At 34.3% G+C, this 20,164-nt stretch overlaps 1 protein-coding gene and 1 long non-coding RNA gene across 4 annotated transcripts in view; one reads left to right on the top strand and one right to left on the bottom strand.

Annotated features, from left to right (window-relative positions):
- The window catches only part of LOC100748598 (suppressor of lurcher protein 1), a 531,082-nt gene that overhangs the window by 361,605 nt on the left and 149,313 nt on the right, over positions 1 to 20,164 (bottom strand). For all 3 annotated transcript variants that reach the window (XM_033319041.1, XM_003486834.4, XM_033319042.1), the window contains exon 4: positions 5,069 to 5,283. In XM_033319041.1, the coding sequence (XP_033174932.1) occupies positions 5,069 to 5,283 (215 nt within the window). The remainder of the gene's footprint in view (positions 1 to 5,068; positions 5,284 to 20,164) is intronic.
- LOC117151278 overlaps positions 14,664 to 20,164 on the top strand; it is a 29,728-nt gene continuing 24,227 nt past the window's right edge. Inside the window, exon 1 of the long non-coding RNA XR_004461080.1 lies at positions 14,664 to 15,621. This is a non-coding gene — a long non-coding RNA (uncharacterized LOC117151278). The remainder of the gene's footprint in view (positions 15,622 to 20,164) is intronic.

Here is a 20,164-nt window from a genome sequence, read left to right as displayed (position 1 = left end):
CATCGTCGAAGTGATTTCCCGATACTGCGAGACACCCTGTATATCGTGTATGAAAGTCGGTTTTCTCTTTCGTTTTTCTTCTTGTGTGAATCTGCGGTGCATCGTTGCAGTAGTGCACATTCTTTGGTGACGGGTTCGTCTCGGATGATGGATCGAACGAAATGGATTCGTGACGTTCTTCACGCATTACGACAAATCCGGTGCATTTTTCTTCCAGCTCTGTCAAGGTCTTTGTTCCGCGATCCTTTTAGCGCAAACTATGCCAGTGAAATATCATCGTTGGCTCCGTGGGTGGTTAGTAATCAACGATCGCGAGGGGACTCACAGTGATAAAGTATCTCGATGTAACGGCGATCGAGCCGAGGAAATTGAATATCGATCGAGTTAGCCGTGGGATCAAGCGGCTCCTTCGCGTGAAGCATTATATGTTAGGTTGCTTTGATAACACGGTTTACGATAAGCCAGCCACCGAACACCGATTTTCCTATCTGTCGTCTAATCTTTGGTCTAACTAATCTCTTTGGTTATCGACTTCCATTATGCTTGGCCGAATCCTGGATGAATTTCGTCCAGCTCGGATTAACTTTGACCCGAAATCTGTTCCGAGTGGACGACGTAGTGGCGTACCATAGGATTGAAAAGCACCAAAAGCTTAGGTATGTGAAAACACACAAAGTGTTAAGAGGAAAAGATGGTTAGATTGTATGTGTGTGTGTGCGCGCGCGCCTATGTATGTCAGTGGGAATATGTGCAAATGTTACGATGTACGATGTTTACTAGAGTAGATAGGAAACGTATTAGAAAAATATTTTGTGACAAAGCGGTATAAATGAATGACAAATAGTACATATGCTAGGGAAATAGAAATTTTACTAAATTTTGAAATACCTCGTGCGATAATCTTATTTATAACACTAAAAGGTATCTATTACTGGCAGACATTCTGTTTCGGACAGAATGTTCGCATCTGAGAAGATAAAATGTTGTTCTCTAAGTTACAAAAGAAATTAGCTCCATTTTGAAACATTTGCAACGCATAAAAGTAAATTGAACACGGTATGTAGCAGAAGTGAAACTCTTTTGTCAACGAAATGAAAAATTTTGTGCGAAACGAAGTTTTTTTTCACCAATGCGCGAATTCTATGGTTCTTTGAGGATATTGTAGTATAACAAAAATATATGTTTTGAAAAAGAAGTAAAATTGACAGAGGAAATGACGAAAAATAGAGGTACACTTAGCTTTGAAAATACATATATATATTTATCTCTTGATAGATATATATATTTTGTGTTTTGTACAAAAATTTTCTCAGACATCTCGATAAAACGTCGAATTAACCTTCTTTCATTCTTAAATACAGTAAACGATAATCGAGATGCAATAATTCATACATTTCGAATACACATTTATGAGAAAACAGAATACATATTTGTGAGTCGTACATAAGCTGAACGATTGCTGTGAGATAGTCAATGTTCGGCGACAGTCGCGGTCGTCTATTGAACATAAGCATAATACACCTCTTTGAAAAACGCTGATGACAATCGTCCGGAGAAATTGGAGCGTATAGTAACGAACGTATGCGAGCAACTGTTCGTTTTAGAACGCCAAGTTATGTTCAATCTGGGGATGAATTATTCATCACAATGTTTGACCTTATAGTGCAGTGATACGAAGGTTCTCGCCATTTCTTGCACTGTACCTTCAACACGCGTTTTCTTTCATTGAAATGTTAAACGTTGTTAAATTTCCCAGATAATTAAATAATTTCTTGAATCGCTCGATGTAGATTATATCGCATCGTGATTGATTTATTTTGGAACTATAGATATCGTTCAAGAGATTAAATGTACCTTTTGTAAAGTTTCGTAATTGAGATATTATGGTATGGTTAAAGAAGGAGATAAACTAAATAAATGTTACGAATTATATTTATAAATATGTCGACGAATCTAGGAGTTGTAGAAGTAGGAAAACGAAACAATTCGATACAGATGTCTCACTTTATGCAAATCACGTGAGTTTTTGGAAAGCACCGAAGTTTCGCTTCTTTTCCACGTTGTGCACATAAAAAAAGAACAATGTTAGCAAGCGTATGAGAAAATCGCGTATTTCGGAATGGCCGAGAAAAGTCTCCTCCCGCCGGCAAGAATTATGCCACTGTTATATGTGGCACACGTAAGCTAGCACACACGTGAGCGAAATAAAAAATTCCCAAGCCAACGTGTTTAAAGCATGCTTCGCCGTCATATTCGTGAAACGTTTACTAACGAACCACGATTTTATCAAGCCTACAGACAATATTTGCTATTTAGTCCCGGACCTGCTCGCAAATCTACGATCGGAATTTCCGTACATCTACGTTTCGCGATGCCCGCGAATAAGAAACGCGGCACGTTCTTCGGTTAATGGAAAAATACAAAAAGAAACCAAGAGGATAATAAAAACGTGGCTATATATAAAAAAGTCCTAAAGAATTCTTCTCTTACATCTTTTTGAAGATAACAAAAGTTTTAGACTATTAACGGTTTTTCAAGTGAAATTTGCATTCTTGCACTACAGATTTTCATGAATCTATGGAAAATTTGAAGGTACAAAAATATACGTTATAGGACACGCACGATATAGAGAAATATATGAAACGTTTAAAATAAAGTATTTGTCATAATTTAGTGAATGAAACAGATCTCTATTTAATCCCTATTTTTTTAGTTATGTTCATGAAAATCTACCGTATCGTTATAAAAATCTAATTTATTAGATTTAGGATCTCTGTGTGTCAACTGCTAATTAATAATATTAATTCATGACTGGTTTAATCCGTCGTTTTTTGTAGATAATCGCGAGCGCATATAACATGATTCTGTTGCAGATACCGGAAAGAAGAAGAATGGACGGAAATTGCGCAAAGTTCAGCCTGCGGATTGAACATACGAAGCAATAATTAAACAATCATTCCGCATATAATTTTATTTTAATAAATATTTAATGTCATAGTATATTTTATATTTGACCGCAATATAATTATGAAATATAGGAATGAAATTGATCTAATTGACAAATTTAGATTTCCCTAATAAAGTCATATATTTATAAATAATATCACAGAGTAATATTTCAATATTTACGGATCTACCTCTCATTGAATTTAAAAAATTCAGCTCGGTAGAAGTTCTTTGTCTCAAATGTAATTTCTTTATCCCAAACACTTTATTAATTAAGAAGAATTTGGCCATTAAATTTTTTCGGATGGCGCATTGTTTTTAGTAGTGGAAATGACAAAGATTTATGAACAGAAAATGCTTGCAGAAGTAGTTACGAAACATTTAAGCTAGATAAATGGTTCAAATCCTTTAACTGGTGACAGTCTAAGGAGGCAAATATCTAGTGTATGAAACATTTCGGAGTTACAAACGTTTACGTCATCTATCGTAACATAATAATAGTTTTCAGTCTTATTTCCTTTTTCAATAATTTATGTATCTGATGCATATATGTATGTAAGATCAGGTCGAAGACGTACATCACTAGTACTTAAATATGCAGAGCATGCACGCTAGCGTGTAAGGGGTGTCAAAAATTGACAGAAGAAGAAGAAGAAGAAGAAGAATAAGAAATCAGCATCCAGTCAGTTGAGACTACCACGTGATCTAGGTGTGTTGATTATATTTTCATACCTTTCTCAATGCATATATCGTAGTCAAATTTCTTCCTATTTGTACAAAAATAAATTCAACCTGTACTAATCATTTGCATACTGTGAAAATGACGTATGCTCATTATATTTGTTATGATATGATTTACTTTCTTTTTTTTTTACTAATACTTGTTTCGTTTATAAATTAACAAAGATCTAGATATAAAAATCTTTTTACGTCTTTTATACCTAACTTTTATTCACTGTCTGTTGTTTAAATTTTGGTAGCGCAAACTTGGTTGTCATTAAAGGGATTTCGTAGCATTCACTATTCCCGTAAATTCGCGCTTAAGCGGTTCGCACTATAGATCTTTCATCCTAATGCTGAATATCTTCCGCTTCAATTACCTATGTGCTAAGTGGCGTAACTAATGGCTTTGAATAACCATGTACATATCGAAACACGTATTAACTTTCTCTTTTATTGCACGATTCTTGTTATAAATTCCTCTTGTCGATACAAACTTACTTTTCCAATAGAATTATTTATCTTGAATGCATCCTCGTTAAATATTTTACATTATTATATATGTTATGTAGCGGTTGGATTTGTCATAGAAATTGGTTTATTGTAGAAAGAAAAAGATAAATATATCTTCTAGAATATTATTGATAAATATATTATTAAATATAATGAAATGCGTGTGATTGTATTGTATATTAAACGTTATTGTCACAGAATATGTTAGCAGAGGTTTTCGTTAGATTTTTGCCACCGCATATAGATCTTATATTGATCCATTGACCTAAAAGTGAATATCATCATTGTTAAAATAGAGGTTGCTAAGCAGTTTATGCAACAATTTATACGAGCAAGAGATCTAAGATAGAACACGTACATGATCTCCCTTTCTCTTCGATTTATCATCTTTCGATCTTTTTGAATTGTTACGAGATTCTATTTTAGGCACGAAGTGTTCAAATGATTCTAACTGACACATTATTACCAACTAAACGATACTATGCGATTCAAGATGTTTTCATGCATGTACATTCGTAGATAAGATCTTTAAACAAAGTTTCAATTATAAATTTCCCATTCTAATAATTCCTATTCTTTTGTGTTCGAAACACAAGGCATCCATCTCCACATAAAACATCATCTTTACCGTTGAACTAACAGTAAAGTATGGTTCTACAGACTCTGTCGAACGTTTTAGTACGCACAGATTGCAGGTATTTCGTTAGAAGACGATGCAATGTTGAACGCAAGAAGCACGCTAGATATTTGAAACTTGTGGAATAGCGTAACTTAATTTAACTTAAACACTGTTTTCTTCCAAAACGCGTACCAGAAGTGTTTTAGACCCCTGTCGCAGATCGTTAGCAACAATTAATTACTTGAATTAATATTCGTGTCGATAACTCACGTCTGTTGATGAATTGGAAATTCCCAAAAAAGCCGGTCGCATTAGATGGAGGTCCCTGTGTGTGAAGCTCTAAAATAAGCGTAGATCTTGAACTGTATAAAACCTGCGGGATGTCATGTAGATCGCCGCAGAGTACACCAGTCCAGGGGGTGTATTCGGAAACACCGTTGGTCTCTAAATGTAGAAACACCTTTAGAAAGTCACCACCCACGCAGCTGGAACATAAATCAGTCGCAAGCTGTTAGCAATCTCTTTGTACTTGTAAAAAGAACGTGACCTCAACGAAATTAATAAACATCGTTTTGTATGTATATGTGTATGCACGCATAGACGTGTTTCAAGAGCGACACGCAATTATGCACAGATATACGAAAAATAAAACTCGTAAGAGCGAAATATATCATTTTTAGGGACGATTATTTTATAATATACAAGGGGAACAAGATTTGGTGCATGAAGAAATTTATAGCTGCAGTTAAAAGAATATCTCAACCTGCTAAGTAAAAATATGCTATCGGAATGTACTTCACTGCATTCATTTTCTAGTTATTTTATCGTATAATACGTATCCGTTATTTCATTATCATCGGACGTATAATCGCATATACTAAATAAAGTAAAATTTCCTAGAATTTTCCGATAAATGCAATCAACAGGCATTTTAACGTTTTATATCAAACTAATATAACTAAAATTTACAAGAAATACATTCATCTTTAGAAATGCAAATTTTTTTATCTCTTATTCTGTTAATTCTACTTCGTTTAAATTCTATTACTACAAATATGAAGGAACGAAGTGTGCTTTCACTGTTTCTTGCAGAAACAGCCATCTTCGTACCATCCAGTTTATTTTTTAAGAAAATATCTCGCAGTTGATCGGTGTAAATTTCTGCTTTGAAATTCATCGAATTTCACCTGGTAGCAGCAACCCCGGCGATAAGATATATCAGATATCGAATCCATAGTACTCGTAGAATAGCTAATTGACTAATTAGCTTCGGCAGTGAAACGGAACAGGTGTTCCCAAGTCCGGCTGTACACAGATTACTGGAGTTCACGTGCTTGGGGAGCATTTCCAATCCCGTGACTTAAAGCGAATACAATGGCAAAATTAGCACGGATTATAATAGAACCAAGTAGCTTACAGCTAATATTCACAAAAACAATTTTCCAGTTCGTTAGCGGTTGTTAACACGCGAGTTCTATATAGCTTCCAATGGCCATCAAGAGTGCTGAAACTTATTCTGTCGATGAAACTTAGATCTCTTTAAACTTATTCTTAAGCGAGGAATATCATGTTATATAGTCAGTCACAAAAGCCTACATACAGCTTTTAGATATAAAATTTTATAATGGAAAGGTTAGCTCTACGAATTTTTTTGGCACGTTAATACACATATTGTTGAAATCTAACACTATTTATTCACTTTCGCCATTATTAAGGGAAAAGAAATAAAATAAATAAAATATAAAATACAATGTTACAAAATGTCGTTATATCGACATAAAACCATAAAAATAGTAGGCGTAGTATTACGTTAATATGGTGTAGCACCCACCCATTTAAGCATCAATAATCTATATAACGTTAAAAAATTAAAGATTTTGTAATTTCTAATTCCATCCCAATATTTTTGTGCTTTAAATGATTAATAACGTTTTTAATACCTTTTGGGAACGTTAATAATAACTACGTTGATATATAAGTATGGATAAATAGCTTTGCGACAACGTAACAAAATTTCGTTTAGTTTCACAAAATTCGATAAGTGTGTGTAAACCTTCGTGACCCGGCTATAACGTAGGATTGGTCGTTAAAAGATTATTTAATCTTTACTGAACAGAAATCTGCGAACGAGCTAATTACGCGCCACAGGGAGTTGATTCGAAATTTACTGAAGCTTTAATGATGCTGTTACGCAGCCTATTCATCACAAGCGTTTGGACGATTTCTAATTAATTAGCGGCAGACCTCTCGCAATATTCCATTTGTTGCAAGCATTCGCCGCAGCCGGTCATGATATCTCCCTGTTAGTTAAACGGAGACAATTACGCGGGAAACGACTGAGTATTAATGTAGAAAGTTCCAAGTTCCTTTCTTAAGGCACGATAGGTCGAATGGTCACACGTAAGTATGATTAATGGTAGACATAAAAAGGTTGTCTTAATTTGCGTTCATACTGAAGAAAGCCGAGTGGAGAAAACAGTAAGTAGACATTGTAACAGGAAATTTTCCTTTGCACAGAATACCACGGTGAAGATTTAAAACTAAAAGCTTTAGTTTCCAAGAAGAAATAACTTTTTGAATAAATATTGCTCTAAATAGCAAATTAAGGTAATATGATAATTTGTTGAATAATATTGTCGAACAAAAAGTTCGATCAAATAATCGAATAAATAGCGAAATAATCAAATAAATAGCCAAGTTCAAGCGTACTTGAAAAATTTTCAAACTCGTTTTTTTTCAGAAACAAATCGTCATACGAAAAAATTATATTCCATATTTTCGATTTATTTTTTCACGTCCAATAATCTTTTTTGTATCATTAGTTATGGGCCATCCTATATATTTGAGACAAATATTTTTGCATATTAAATTTTTGTATCGCTTTTTGCCTAGCTTCTCCGTAATGAATGTTTCATACCAATATTAACAGCTGTTGAATTTATTTTCCTTCAGAGTCATTTCTTCGTTCATGCAACCCAGCAGAATTACCAACAATTCGCGATAAGAACTAGCGATTAAAATAATTTGATATGCAAGTATAACGTAATTCACGTTTGGCATGTGTTCAGGCACATGTTAAAATGCGCTTTAATTTTATTTCGACCATGGCACAATAAACTGCAGTCATGCGTAATTCATATCACGTGAGAAATAACGTATGCAATTCATGGAAGGATGCGTCTTGTTTCGTAAAATATTTATGTAAATTAATACATGACAAACAGTAATGATTTCTTAGTTCTTTTATCATACACAGAGTGTTCGCGTTATTATTGTCCAGCGTTTTCCTCGAAAATGGCAGAAGTTGTACGACTTGCATGACCAACGCAACGGTACATAACAATTTTTTATATTTACAGTATCTTTCCAAAAATTAAGGGCAATTTTCGATTTTTTTAGTGGAACGCTATATATTTTTTTTACCATATGGAGACGGCTGTCAAGACAAATTGAAATATGCGGTACACGATGATCTTTAAATGCGTTAGCTGCAATGGAAGGGAAGCACGATATTACAAACAAGGTTTTTTTACTTCGTTTGCGTCTATGAAGTAATCTTTGTTGATATCTTAGTAACAATTTCGGACTAACGTAACGAATAATCTATTGCGATCCTCGCATTGTTAAAAATTATATTAAAAAACTGAATCAAACGATGTTAAATTTCTCACTTTAAGAATTTTCAAGGGATATTGGCGCTATATGGAGAAACACGGGTGTCGGACTCGCGTGAAATTACATATCCCTCGAGACAACCATCTATTCTGAGATAAAATGGTGCAGCGTATCGAGACAGGAGACTAACGAAATTTAGCTTGTACTTTAATTCGTTTCGAACTTCGTTTAATAGTTTAATGATCAAATAATTCTGAAGAATTAAATATTGTAAGATAATCGCATACATATACTATATTATATGTATAACTCGACTCTTGGATATTTATATTTATTTATTTTATATATTTATTTTATTTATATTTATTTATACAAATTCATATCTTTCTAAATATATGAAAAGAAATAGAACATAATATTAAGGTAACAATAATATTGCACAATACTATCAGTGGTTATAGTGAAAAGAATATACGTGTGCATTATAATTAAAATGATCACTGAAATCCTGGATAGTATCACGTTTACCATCGTCAATATTAGAAGGTATTTCAATATGCAATAGGTTATCGATTATTTTCGTAATAAATGGCTCTTGTTCAACAAGGAATGTATGGTATGCCTTTATAAAGTGACATCATCAACACGAAGACTTTCCAATTGATGCCTTTATTACTGTGCGTCAATATTATACGAAACACAAAGCTTTACCGTGAAATGCTTTTATTATGAATAATAAAATATAAAATTATTACTTTTTTTTATTCCTGCATAACAATTCAATATCATTCATGATTAACTTCCAATGAAATATTATTTCAGTTACGTTTCAAAATCAATGATGTATGTATTAACTTTGAAGTTCATAAAGATGTTCAATAGGATTAACATGTTTGGTTTCAATTTGATAAATTGCGGTCGAAATTCACCGATATACGTGTAATGTTTGATTTAAACCAGCATGTTGCAAAATTTAGCATTTGAATGACTATTAACTTTGGTGTGGATATTGTAATTTTATGTAAAATGGATATTTTATGTGTTAGCATAATTTAAGCATAATTTCATGTTATTTTAATTTACAAAACTCTGTGTGATGCTGCATCGTTGTTATATTGATACGTGCTTACGCATGTTACATATGTAATTCTATTTTATTTGCGGAAGTGACATTCGATAAACAAGGATTTACGAGAATATTATAACACGATATAATTAATAATTAAATTCTGCAACTTCACTTTAAACATATGCACAGTAATTCGTATTAAATTCTGAGGGATCGTAAAAGTTTGAAGATAATACAATAAAAACTGATTGTTAAATCCTGTTAGAGTTAAAGATATGATACTAAAGTACTAAATAATAAAGTTATTCTTAATGCATAAGAAAGTACATTTTCTGCTATGGAATCAAACTTTAACATCTACGAAAGATATTACATTAAAGTTCCCTGAAATTTCTTAATAAAGACATTGTGGCAAATGTTTTAATTCGATCCGAACTACTTAAGTTACTCTAAACGCATTAAAAATAATTTCACTTACCAAATGAAAATGTTGAACTTGAACGAAGAAACCTGCTAAATTTCTATTATTAAATTATTTCCGTAGTTTTACGTAACTTCACAGCTACGTTTATACGTCCAATTTATATAGCGTGTCACAAATCGCGAAAATCAGAGGGTAAAGCAAGAAACAAAGGGAAATAAAATGATAACAAAAAGGGACGTACTCAAAAGAACGGAGTCATCGAATATCCAAGCGTTGGAGAATTAAATTCTCGAGAAACATTTACTATGCTCAGTGACATTGCCGCGTTGTCAAAGAACGTGTTGTTCCGTGAAACCCAAAGAGCCGTCGTCGATCGTCAACCGTTATAACCACCCCCGCTGAATTTACACACAAAGCGATTCATAGTGAAAGATGAAAACAGCCCTTCTCTCCAACCAGAATTCGAATCTCGACATATCGCTTTGTTCTGCATAGCGTGCATCAGCTTTGTTCTCAATTTTTTCTGTAGGTCAGGAAACAGAAATTTCCTGCTACAATTTATTGCATTGACACGCAGTGGCTCGCAAAAGCGTTTGAACACGTATAGATCATAGAAGCTTTTGCATGATATACGATATGAACAATTATCACGATGATGTTGGCGAGGTTTGAAACAAATATACATAGCTGTTGTAAGGTATTTATCGTAAAAATTCACTTTCTTAGGTTATTTTATTTAAATAGGTAGTTATTCGTTATATTAATAAATTTCAATATTTCATGGAATTATGTATCTTTATCATAAAGTGTATGTTCCAAGTGTAAAGCAACTATTTATGCTGCATACCAATTTTTTACTAATGTATGTACATATATACTTGCACTAATATCTTGTAACTTTTATGTAGATCTTCAGATTAACTTCGAAAATACCGCCACTTCGATCGTGGCAGTCGTGTTACGATACTAATGAAATTTCGAAGAATTTTCTATGATAAGTGTTCGATTACTTTCTACCTCCCTGTAAAATGAGTTTGTCACTATATATATCGCAATATTAATCCTGACACTTTCCAGAGACGATTTTACACGAACATTGTAATATAAGAATAAAAAAGCATTAAAAAAAAAAAAGAATTATTAATCGTCTCATTAAAAATAACGAAGGCACGAAAATATCTGAGAGAAATCCCACAGTACCCCACACGTAAATCCAACGTATAATTCTGAGGCAATTTTTTATAAAATAACGTTTCTGTTAACTTGCAATATTAGACGGAAAAAACTTCGCATCATTATTGGACAGCGACGTCGAATCAAATTCCTGGGAAGCACCTTCAGAATAAAGTTAATAACACTCGATAGCTTCCCCTATCGAATACAGATTTGTTTGCCGCGAGTTGCAGACGTATCTTTTGTTAATAGTATCAGCGGACGCTTTGTTCCCGTCCAAAGGGTAGCAAACAAGATTCGTTTCTCCTGCATTCGGTATGAAAATCGATAGGAAATTCCACGAAGTATCGGAACTGTCGTAGCCTGACGATAATCCCTTGTATACCGCATACAAACTCAGCGCATCGTCGAAACGAGTGAAAAATATCAGACAATGGATCCGGATAAAAGAACGATGGAAAAGTTTCCTATCGGATGATGAACGAAGCGATTTTTGAACCGTGATCCGATAAGAATCGTTCCGTTTCAACCGTTTCGAATGATGTATGGTCAGCGATAAGAAGAAAGGTTCTCGTTTGATCTTTCCGTGTATCGTAATTGTTTCTTCCTTGCAGTTGTAGGAGATGACTTTTTTTCTTGTTCGAAGGTCCGTTCGTTCCATGTCAACGCTTGAAATTGAGCAACGCGTAAAAACAGCATATATCTCGTTACTCGTTTCAGATACCGTATTATTAATTGTACACGCTAGAATGTTTACATTCTTACCGAACTGAATTTTTATATAATATCCATTAATTACATATGATATTTTATCTCCTTTTCTTTTTACATAGGCTTTAACGTCGTATCAACTACGCCTATGTGGTTATTAGCGATGACAATGCGAGCAGAGGCAGATTTACTAGTTAAATTTTCCTAAATATCTTTGGACATATTTTTCAGAAAGTAAAAGAACACTTGAAACTTGAATTTCGTCACGGAGATCTTCGCTTAGAGACACACTGAGTCAGCTGTGACCAATTCTAAGTCTGTTTAATACAACTTGGTGTTGACGATCTAGGTTCCTGGTCCTTAACTACTGCAAGTAACTACGTTCTTGTTAACAAATTCTTCGTTGATTCCCAGTGCACCAGGTTGTAGAGCTTTTTCATACGTTGTTTCAGCTAAATTGGAGATGTTTCTTGAAAAACTTTGATTCTTGCTGACTCTCAGGGATTTTTCCAAGGTTCTCTTGTTAAAGATAAGGTAAATGCATTCTTTGCTGCCTTGTTCACCAGTTCGTTATCAGGGATGTCCAACACGTGGTGGGATTCGCGAAAGAGTAATTGTTTTACCTACCGAGTGATTTTCCAATCAAGTACGATACCATCGGAACTGTATACATTTTTGATGGATGTGATAGCATCCTTGCTATCGGTGAGAATAATGCAGTTTTCGTTCGATCTATACAAAACAATTTTGAATACCTGTTGGATCGCTATTAAGTCTACTGATTTATTGCTAACGTTGTTAGGTGATCTAAATTTGTATATTTTATCTCCAAAGACCATAGCACGTCCATATCCCGTCTTAGAATACGAGACATCGGTATATCTTGTACGGACCTTGATAGTCGAAAGGCTAATGCCTTCGATGATTCAGCGTTTGCAGCATTCCTTTAATCTTAATGAATTCGATGCATTAATATTTCGTTACGCGTGGATTCTTTTCGAGAATTATTAAACACTTTTGAAAGAGAGGATATTGTAACTACGTAAAAACGTATGTAATTTATCGGAGGACTTTCGCGAAGGACCACTTCCTTGCTGATTATATTCTTCTAATGCGAATGTCCAATTTTATAGAACCGTTTGCTACATCATACAGCACCAATTGCTGTGTTTTTTGCCTCTTCGATAATCAGAATTACACGATTCACCGGTAAATCTAGTTCGTAAAAAAAGGAGAAGAAAGCGAGGGAAGTATAGTACGTTGCAGTGCGCAGAAAAGGGGAACTGATTAACGTGCCACAATTCAAAAAGTTCTCCCTAAGAGCCCCGTAGGATCGTTGGCACGAAATCACGGCATAGCGTGCAAAACTTCACGAAGAGTCCTACTCTGATTGGCTTTACGCCAGGCTTATACCCCTCGGGGATCTCCGAGCGTAAAGAATATTTTTGGAATATTACATCAGAAATTTATACGCATAGCGTATAGAATATAGCGCATTACGTATACGCATAACGTATGGCGCATAGATTTCGCCTTTTTCACCTTTGCGCCGATCAAAAGTCGTTCAACGATTGTTTAACGATAATGGTGTTGGTCGAATCTTTTTCCATTGTATGATTTCCGTAATACACAAACTTGCGAAAGTATTCGAACACTTCCATAGGCACATTTTACGAGGATATTATGTTTGTTATACGAAAGATTTTGACATTTTATCAGTTACGAGTAGACTGCGGATTTTTATGTAAATTCAGATTTTTGTAAACATCCAGCTTTTTGTAAATTCAGATTTTTCGTTTATATATCAAGCGTACAAGTAACGAAACGATATACAGTGATTGAAACCAATTCTTTGATATTAGCTTGTCCGAAAAGTTTCTTTCGTTCTATAAGGAAATGATAGATGAACAATATTTTTTGTTTTATGTTATTTTATTGAATTATGTATTTTGTAGTAATAGAACTGAATACATTACACATAATTCAATAAAATGATATAAGACAGAAAATGTTGTGTATCTATGATTTTCTTGTAAAACGAAAGAAAATTTTTTGGCAACTTAATATATCAAATATTCTAATTAACATCAAGTATTTGTCACTGCAATTGATATATTCAAATTTTTAAAGAACCAAGAAAGACAGCATTTCGTTTTAATAATCCTTTGATGAAATGTGGCGTATTTGCAGTACTAATTATATAGTAATCATGGACTTCACGAGCTATTAGTGTCTCTCCAGTCCTTTGATTCGTACGATTAATATTCTGACGTCTCTGTATTAGTCTTTGCGCAAATAACGTTCGTGCCTTCCAGTGAAATATCACGAATTAATTTACAACAGACTCACCGTTAACGATATCGGGCAGTCAACCATATTATATTTTCTATTACACATCGTTAGTCTCATCTTTGTAAACACATTATGTCATTTTATAAATTTTATTTTGAATAAAAATATACAGTATCCCGTGTAAATAAATTAACGTGACTAAGACTTCTATCACAGCTTCACGTATAAAAAAATGATTTTTATCAGGTGAAAGTAATTTTTGAGTCAAATTTCATTATTTCTAGATAAATCGGATAAAATTTATATGCTTATTTACATTTTCAAGCATAAGTTAATACCGAGGATTGGAGCGATGAAAACGTACTTCGTATTTTTAGGAAAAACATTTTACACAGGTACAGCAGAAATACAATAATGTTAATTTTCTGAATATCGGAGGATATTAATGCAACATTTATTTATTAAAATTTAACATTCATTCGATAATGATATTAATTTCTTTAAATCCATTAATATATCCAAACTAAATTGAACAATAACGAAATTGAGCTTTTGATCGGTAATAAAATAAACGTAACGAGTGTGAGCAAGCAGAAGAATCGTTATTTAATTTAATATAATCGAATCAAGCCAATTTCTCGTTTGGAAATACATTTGAACTGATTTTATATAAAAGAAAAATGTCGGAAAACAATTTTCTACAAATTCGATCGTGACGTAAGGACTGGTTCGTAACCGAAAAATTGCAGACTTTAAATAGACTTAAGGGAAAAAAGTAGATAAGACAGACAGCAGGGAAGGAAAATTGGGAAAAGCCCGGAAACTGCTCATATTGGTGCGAGCATGGACGTTACACGTGCATTTCTGAGGTAGCTGCAAGGGCCAAGGGAGAAACCTTGAAAATAGTGAAACAGCAGAATGAAGACTGAAAATTCCTAGAGAAGTTCGCAGAGAGAAAGTTAAAGAAAATCACAGATCGAGAAAATCCGAAAAAGGACTAGAGAAAGTAACCAGACTCGCGCGATATCGCGAGAAACGTAGAGAAAAATAGAAAAGAAAGTTTACCGAAAGATATAGAAATATAAGGAAGAAAAACTTGGCAATGGTACCAGAACTGTTACAATTTTAACTTAATGATCAAAAAATTACGCAGCCTATAAAGAAAAATAAAAGAATAATTCAGTGGAAAATTCATTGGAAAAGAATGCAACTATAATGTTGTTCTCGAATCAAAATTATGTTCCTAACTCTTTTTAAATATGTTTCTTTCGCATTATCATCGCGCGTGTGCTCTTATGATAAACTATCTAACACAAACAATCAAACTATCGATTCCGTTTAACGAACAAGAAGTGTAATTTTCTTTGTAATAACATTTCTATATAATACGATTTTATTTTCACAAAATTGTATGTCATTTCCACGTTTCAGCTCGGTTCGTAATTTCTGCAATGTTCATGCTACTTGGAAAGGAACAAAGGCTGTTTGCCGATAACACCGGGAATCTCGAGAAATATCAAGAGGGCGATGCTTCGAGAAGTAAGTAAAAATCGGCTGAAGCTTGAAAATATCTATTTCTGACTGAATCGGGAAGAAAGCTAACTATGTTGAAAGGAAGTAACAAGAAATGGCCGGAATTGACTAATTACGAAGGTTTCATTTTTCAATAAGATAATGCTGAGTTTTATAAATTTACGAGAAGCATGCAGAAAAAGATCGAATCTTAACGGGAATGTTCAATCCCATTAACCAAATGTAACATACGCAACTGTAATTCCGATCTCAATGAAAAAGTTTACCATTTGTACAGCGATACACTTAAAATATACGCAAATATAACGACAAGATTATTACGATTTTATGTTATAACACCAAACAATAGGAAATAAATCTTGCGTACGAGAACTACCGAAAGAATAACATGAAGTACCTTCCACTTTGAGAATTGTAACATACGATGCGATTCATCCGAGTATCGTTAACCTTCGATTTTGATTTCACGGTGTGTATTATGCAATAGATGAATTTGCCTCGGTAACTACACAGAGACAGGCAAAAGGCACTTCGACTTTTATTGTCTCTCATCGTATCGAAGATTCGTCGAAATGAAAGAACGTCGTACATTTCAGTCACTTTCTTACCGACGTGTTTCCATTACATCGTTCTTGAACGAACGTCGAAGAAGCGCGAATGTCGATGATACACGGCTCGATGGAAGCAAATGAAAACGAGGAAGACGCAGGATTTACTACGGTTTCGTTGTTCATCTCCGCGTTCGTTCTCGAAGCAGAAAATGGTGGCGCACTAAAAACTAGCGCGAACCGAATAGCTCGTATCAGGGACGTGCTCGTAAAAGATTTCTGCCAGTGCTACTTTAGCGACGTAATACGTGTTTTCCATTAAAAGGTTGCGAGTATGTGTGCAGAAGCGTGCGAGACGAGCAAGTTCACCCGCTCGATTTAGTTCTGTGTCGGTTTATACGCTGCCGCGTCGCCTCTTTAAAAAGTGATACGCTGTGTAAAGCGAAATTTAACCGATTACGGCAATTATATATTGCACGCACTCTGCCCTGCCATCGTTTAGTCGTTTTTAATCCGATTACCGAGCGAGGTGAAGGGCCCTGAAATCGTATCAGTCGCCGCGAGACCAATCGTCTCGAGAACTGATACGCAACCAGAAGTTTCATAACCGTCCCCGAGAAAGTAAAGGAACCGAGCAGAAGGAAGCGAAAGCTCGGACGACTTAAGATATTAATTTCTTCGATTGAAGACGTCATTTCCGTGACGACGAGTTCTCTTAATCATGTCTCTTTCTTGAAAAGAAATGTCGCTTCGGCAGGAGAGTAATAAGAGATGGAATTATTATCGGAATACGAGAAGGAAAGCTGAAGGGTGTATTATAGCGAGTTATCGTTCTGTAAACGTTTGCACTTCTACCTTTTAATTATTTACGTGTAATGCAATTTCACGTAATTCCTTTTGCTTTGCTTCATTCGCATTGCCAGAAAATTTCATTTATGGCTGTGTATGCGTGTGTGTATTTCTCTATAAATTATATCCAGTATATTACTGTTCGCAGGTAAGGAACAATATAGCAATAGCGAATAAAATAAGTTTTCAAGATCATAAACATCCTTTCTCTTATAATGCTACATAAAATTGCAATATGAACGTTCCCTGCATAATTATGGCTGTGATATGCCGTGGTTTGCACCTTCAAGTACGTCGTCAGTGAAAGTTTGCAATGAAAGTTTAAAAACACGGTCGAGCACGAATGTTACAACCGACTCTGGCTGCTGTTTTTACCTCTTAACTACACACCATTCGTTTCTGGAACGAGTCCGTACGTTTATTGCATTATCCAAATTTAGTGTAACGTTTCACAAGCTCCAGCAAGTGGATCTTATTAAATCTAGGAATTTTAATAAACAACTATACGTATATCGGACAAAATAATGGAATAGTTACATTAGATCAATTTATATTATATAGCGATTTAATAAATAAAATTACCAATTAATTGCGCGTGGAATTTGTAATAGGGCAAACAAAGAAAGCAAAGCCAAATAAAATAAAATTCTCTTGTTTAATCGAACATTTTAGAATTGATAACAAAAAAATAAGGATTAAATTAGCGAACCGTTTTCCGCTGATGCAAACTGGTAATGTTATTAATTTAATGATTATATTATGTCATGGTATTAACGCGATTTATAGATACAGGATCGCCATTAGTTTCCGCTTGTCAAATAGTATTGCTACAAATTACATATCGAATTGCGTCATCCCGTTAACCCATTTTGTATCCGCATTTCGAAAATATATTGTTCCAAAATTGCGTATGGAAAATCGCTGTGGCATACTATGTGCACTTTCGAAGGAATATTAAATAACGTTAAAAACAATATGAATTTTTTAAAAAAACGGAAGCATAAAATAGTGTTAGCTTGACACGTAAAGTTAAATTTGATATTCAATTAACTATTTCAATTCGTTCGCCTGAGAAATAAAACGTTCGATGATAAAATAACGTGAATTTCATCCAGGATCTATAAAATTCCAACATACGAATTCAACTTTTCTTATTTATTCATTACAGGAAAACTTTCTGAAATTTCGAATTCTATCATTTTGAGGATTTACGTTAATTGAATTTTGTTGAAAATGGAAGAGCTTCGTTTATTATAATGCTTACTACGTCGTAAACATCTTGATAACTGTTCCTGTCGCAATAAAATATGCCAAGCTTAACTTTTTTTGGAATCGCCAATAACAACAACAACTAAATTAATCTTCGTAACTATGTTAATTTATATTTAGGTATGTCTATAATTATAAACAGAAATTTCATTTATTTTACGTCTGTGTAAACTATAACAATAGATTATTATAAACGTATCTAGTCTTTAGATACGATCGTTATAATCTTTCTAATAAAACATTTCATTGAAAAGTGGAATTCCCATTAAACAAAATTGTAGGATCGATCGTGCGGCATATAGTGAATATTTTATCTACAGGGTAAAATTCGTTTTCTACGGTGTTGGCTGCGAATTACCGACTTCCTTCTCGTAGTCAGGAAGCACTGACATCCCTTGTTTCACCGTCACGCATCCTTCCCTCACTTTTGTTCCCAGGTTGCCATCGAGCTCGTAAAGGCACGCCATAACCGTTTCGAAACAAATCCGATATTGAACACGATCGATCGTCCAGAAAATTTTTAAACAACCTTCCTCGTTAATTCCAATTCGGCGTAATTACTTGAACGTTTATGGAGATATTAAAAAACACGATTGCACTACTATTACGATACTAATTTCGACGACATGGAAACTGTACGATATAAATTATAAAAATATATTGTAGTATATTACAGGCGTATAAATCGTAAGAACGATTACAGATTATTCGTGGCGAAAAATTCGCCTACGAAAAAATTAAATTTGTCCTGCTTTTTTAACGTGTACAAAGGAATGCCTTAATTTCACTGATGGAACGAGAATACGTAGTCGGATTAATCAACTTGATTGTCAGAGTGTACATGACGTTCATTGCGTGCTTTTTACTCGAATGACGGTGCATCAACTCGTGCAGTTTCACGATACATCCTGATCACAGGCTCGTAAAAGTTGCTAAATCATAAAACTTGTTAAATCCACTAAAAGGATCATTTGTGGCGGGCAAGGGAAAAGTGTCGCTTTCGAGGACGATTGTAGATCTTTGTTTCGACAACGTTTTTACGAGCTCGTAAAAAGCTTTGAAATTATAGATCATCTCATTCGGACAACGATAAATTCGATACGAAAGGTAAGATTTGTTCTTCGCTGTTTTTTCGGCCGTGAATGGATTCTCTTTATTTTATTCGGGTTTCTGACGAGAGAGGAGTAAAGATTAAAACACATTGTTTCAAAATATTAACGACATATTTCCTGTAGGCGTAAAACATTGCGAAAGTCAAAAGAGTTTTACATAAGTAGCTATATCGATCCAAAGAATTATAAATAATTTACTGAACTCACAGATTTTATTTATAGAACGCAGTGGCGGTTGTTGGTTATGTTCCCCTTGGAACCATGCAACTTTCCTTCGATCCATGTTTCTCTTCAAACAATAACATTCATTTATCATGATTTATTCGTATATTCATAAGTTCAGATGATAACTGTAACCTCGATGTGCTCTCTGAAGCATTTCCGATTTAATAGCTCTTTTTGTTCTCAAAAAATGTTTAGAATTGTAGGAACCACGAAAGAACAGGCACGATATTTTATTTCAACTGTGTGCTAAAATCTATCGTAAAATATCACAAGTAGTTTTGCTCGTTTAAACAAGAATGTAAGAACGAAATATAAAAATCCAACCAGGATTCGGACCAGGATTCACCTGAAACTTCCATCAAATAAGAGAAACGTACGATCGATGAACGGTTAGCGCGTGACATCAGCTAAGTCGCATTACGCAAATTTTGCCCACTTTTGCCCACAATGAAACAAATGACGCACAGTATGGACGATATTCGTAAATCGAAAAATAAAAACGTGGCATTGTTTCATCGGATCGGCAGATGGACAGCGGCCGATCCA

Source organism: Bombus impatiens, unplaced genomic scaffold (assembly GCF_000188095.3).
Source record: "Bombus impatiens unplaced genomic scaffold, BIMP_2.2 scf_0135, whole genome shotgun sequence".
NCBI classification, from domain to species: domain Eukaryota; kingdom Metazoa; phylum Arthropoda; class Insecta; order Hymenoptera; family Apidae; genus Bombus; species Bombus impatiens.
The sequence above is the reverse complement of the archived record's forward strand: the minus strand, read 5'-3'. Positions and strand labels throughout refer to the sequence as shown.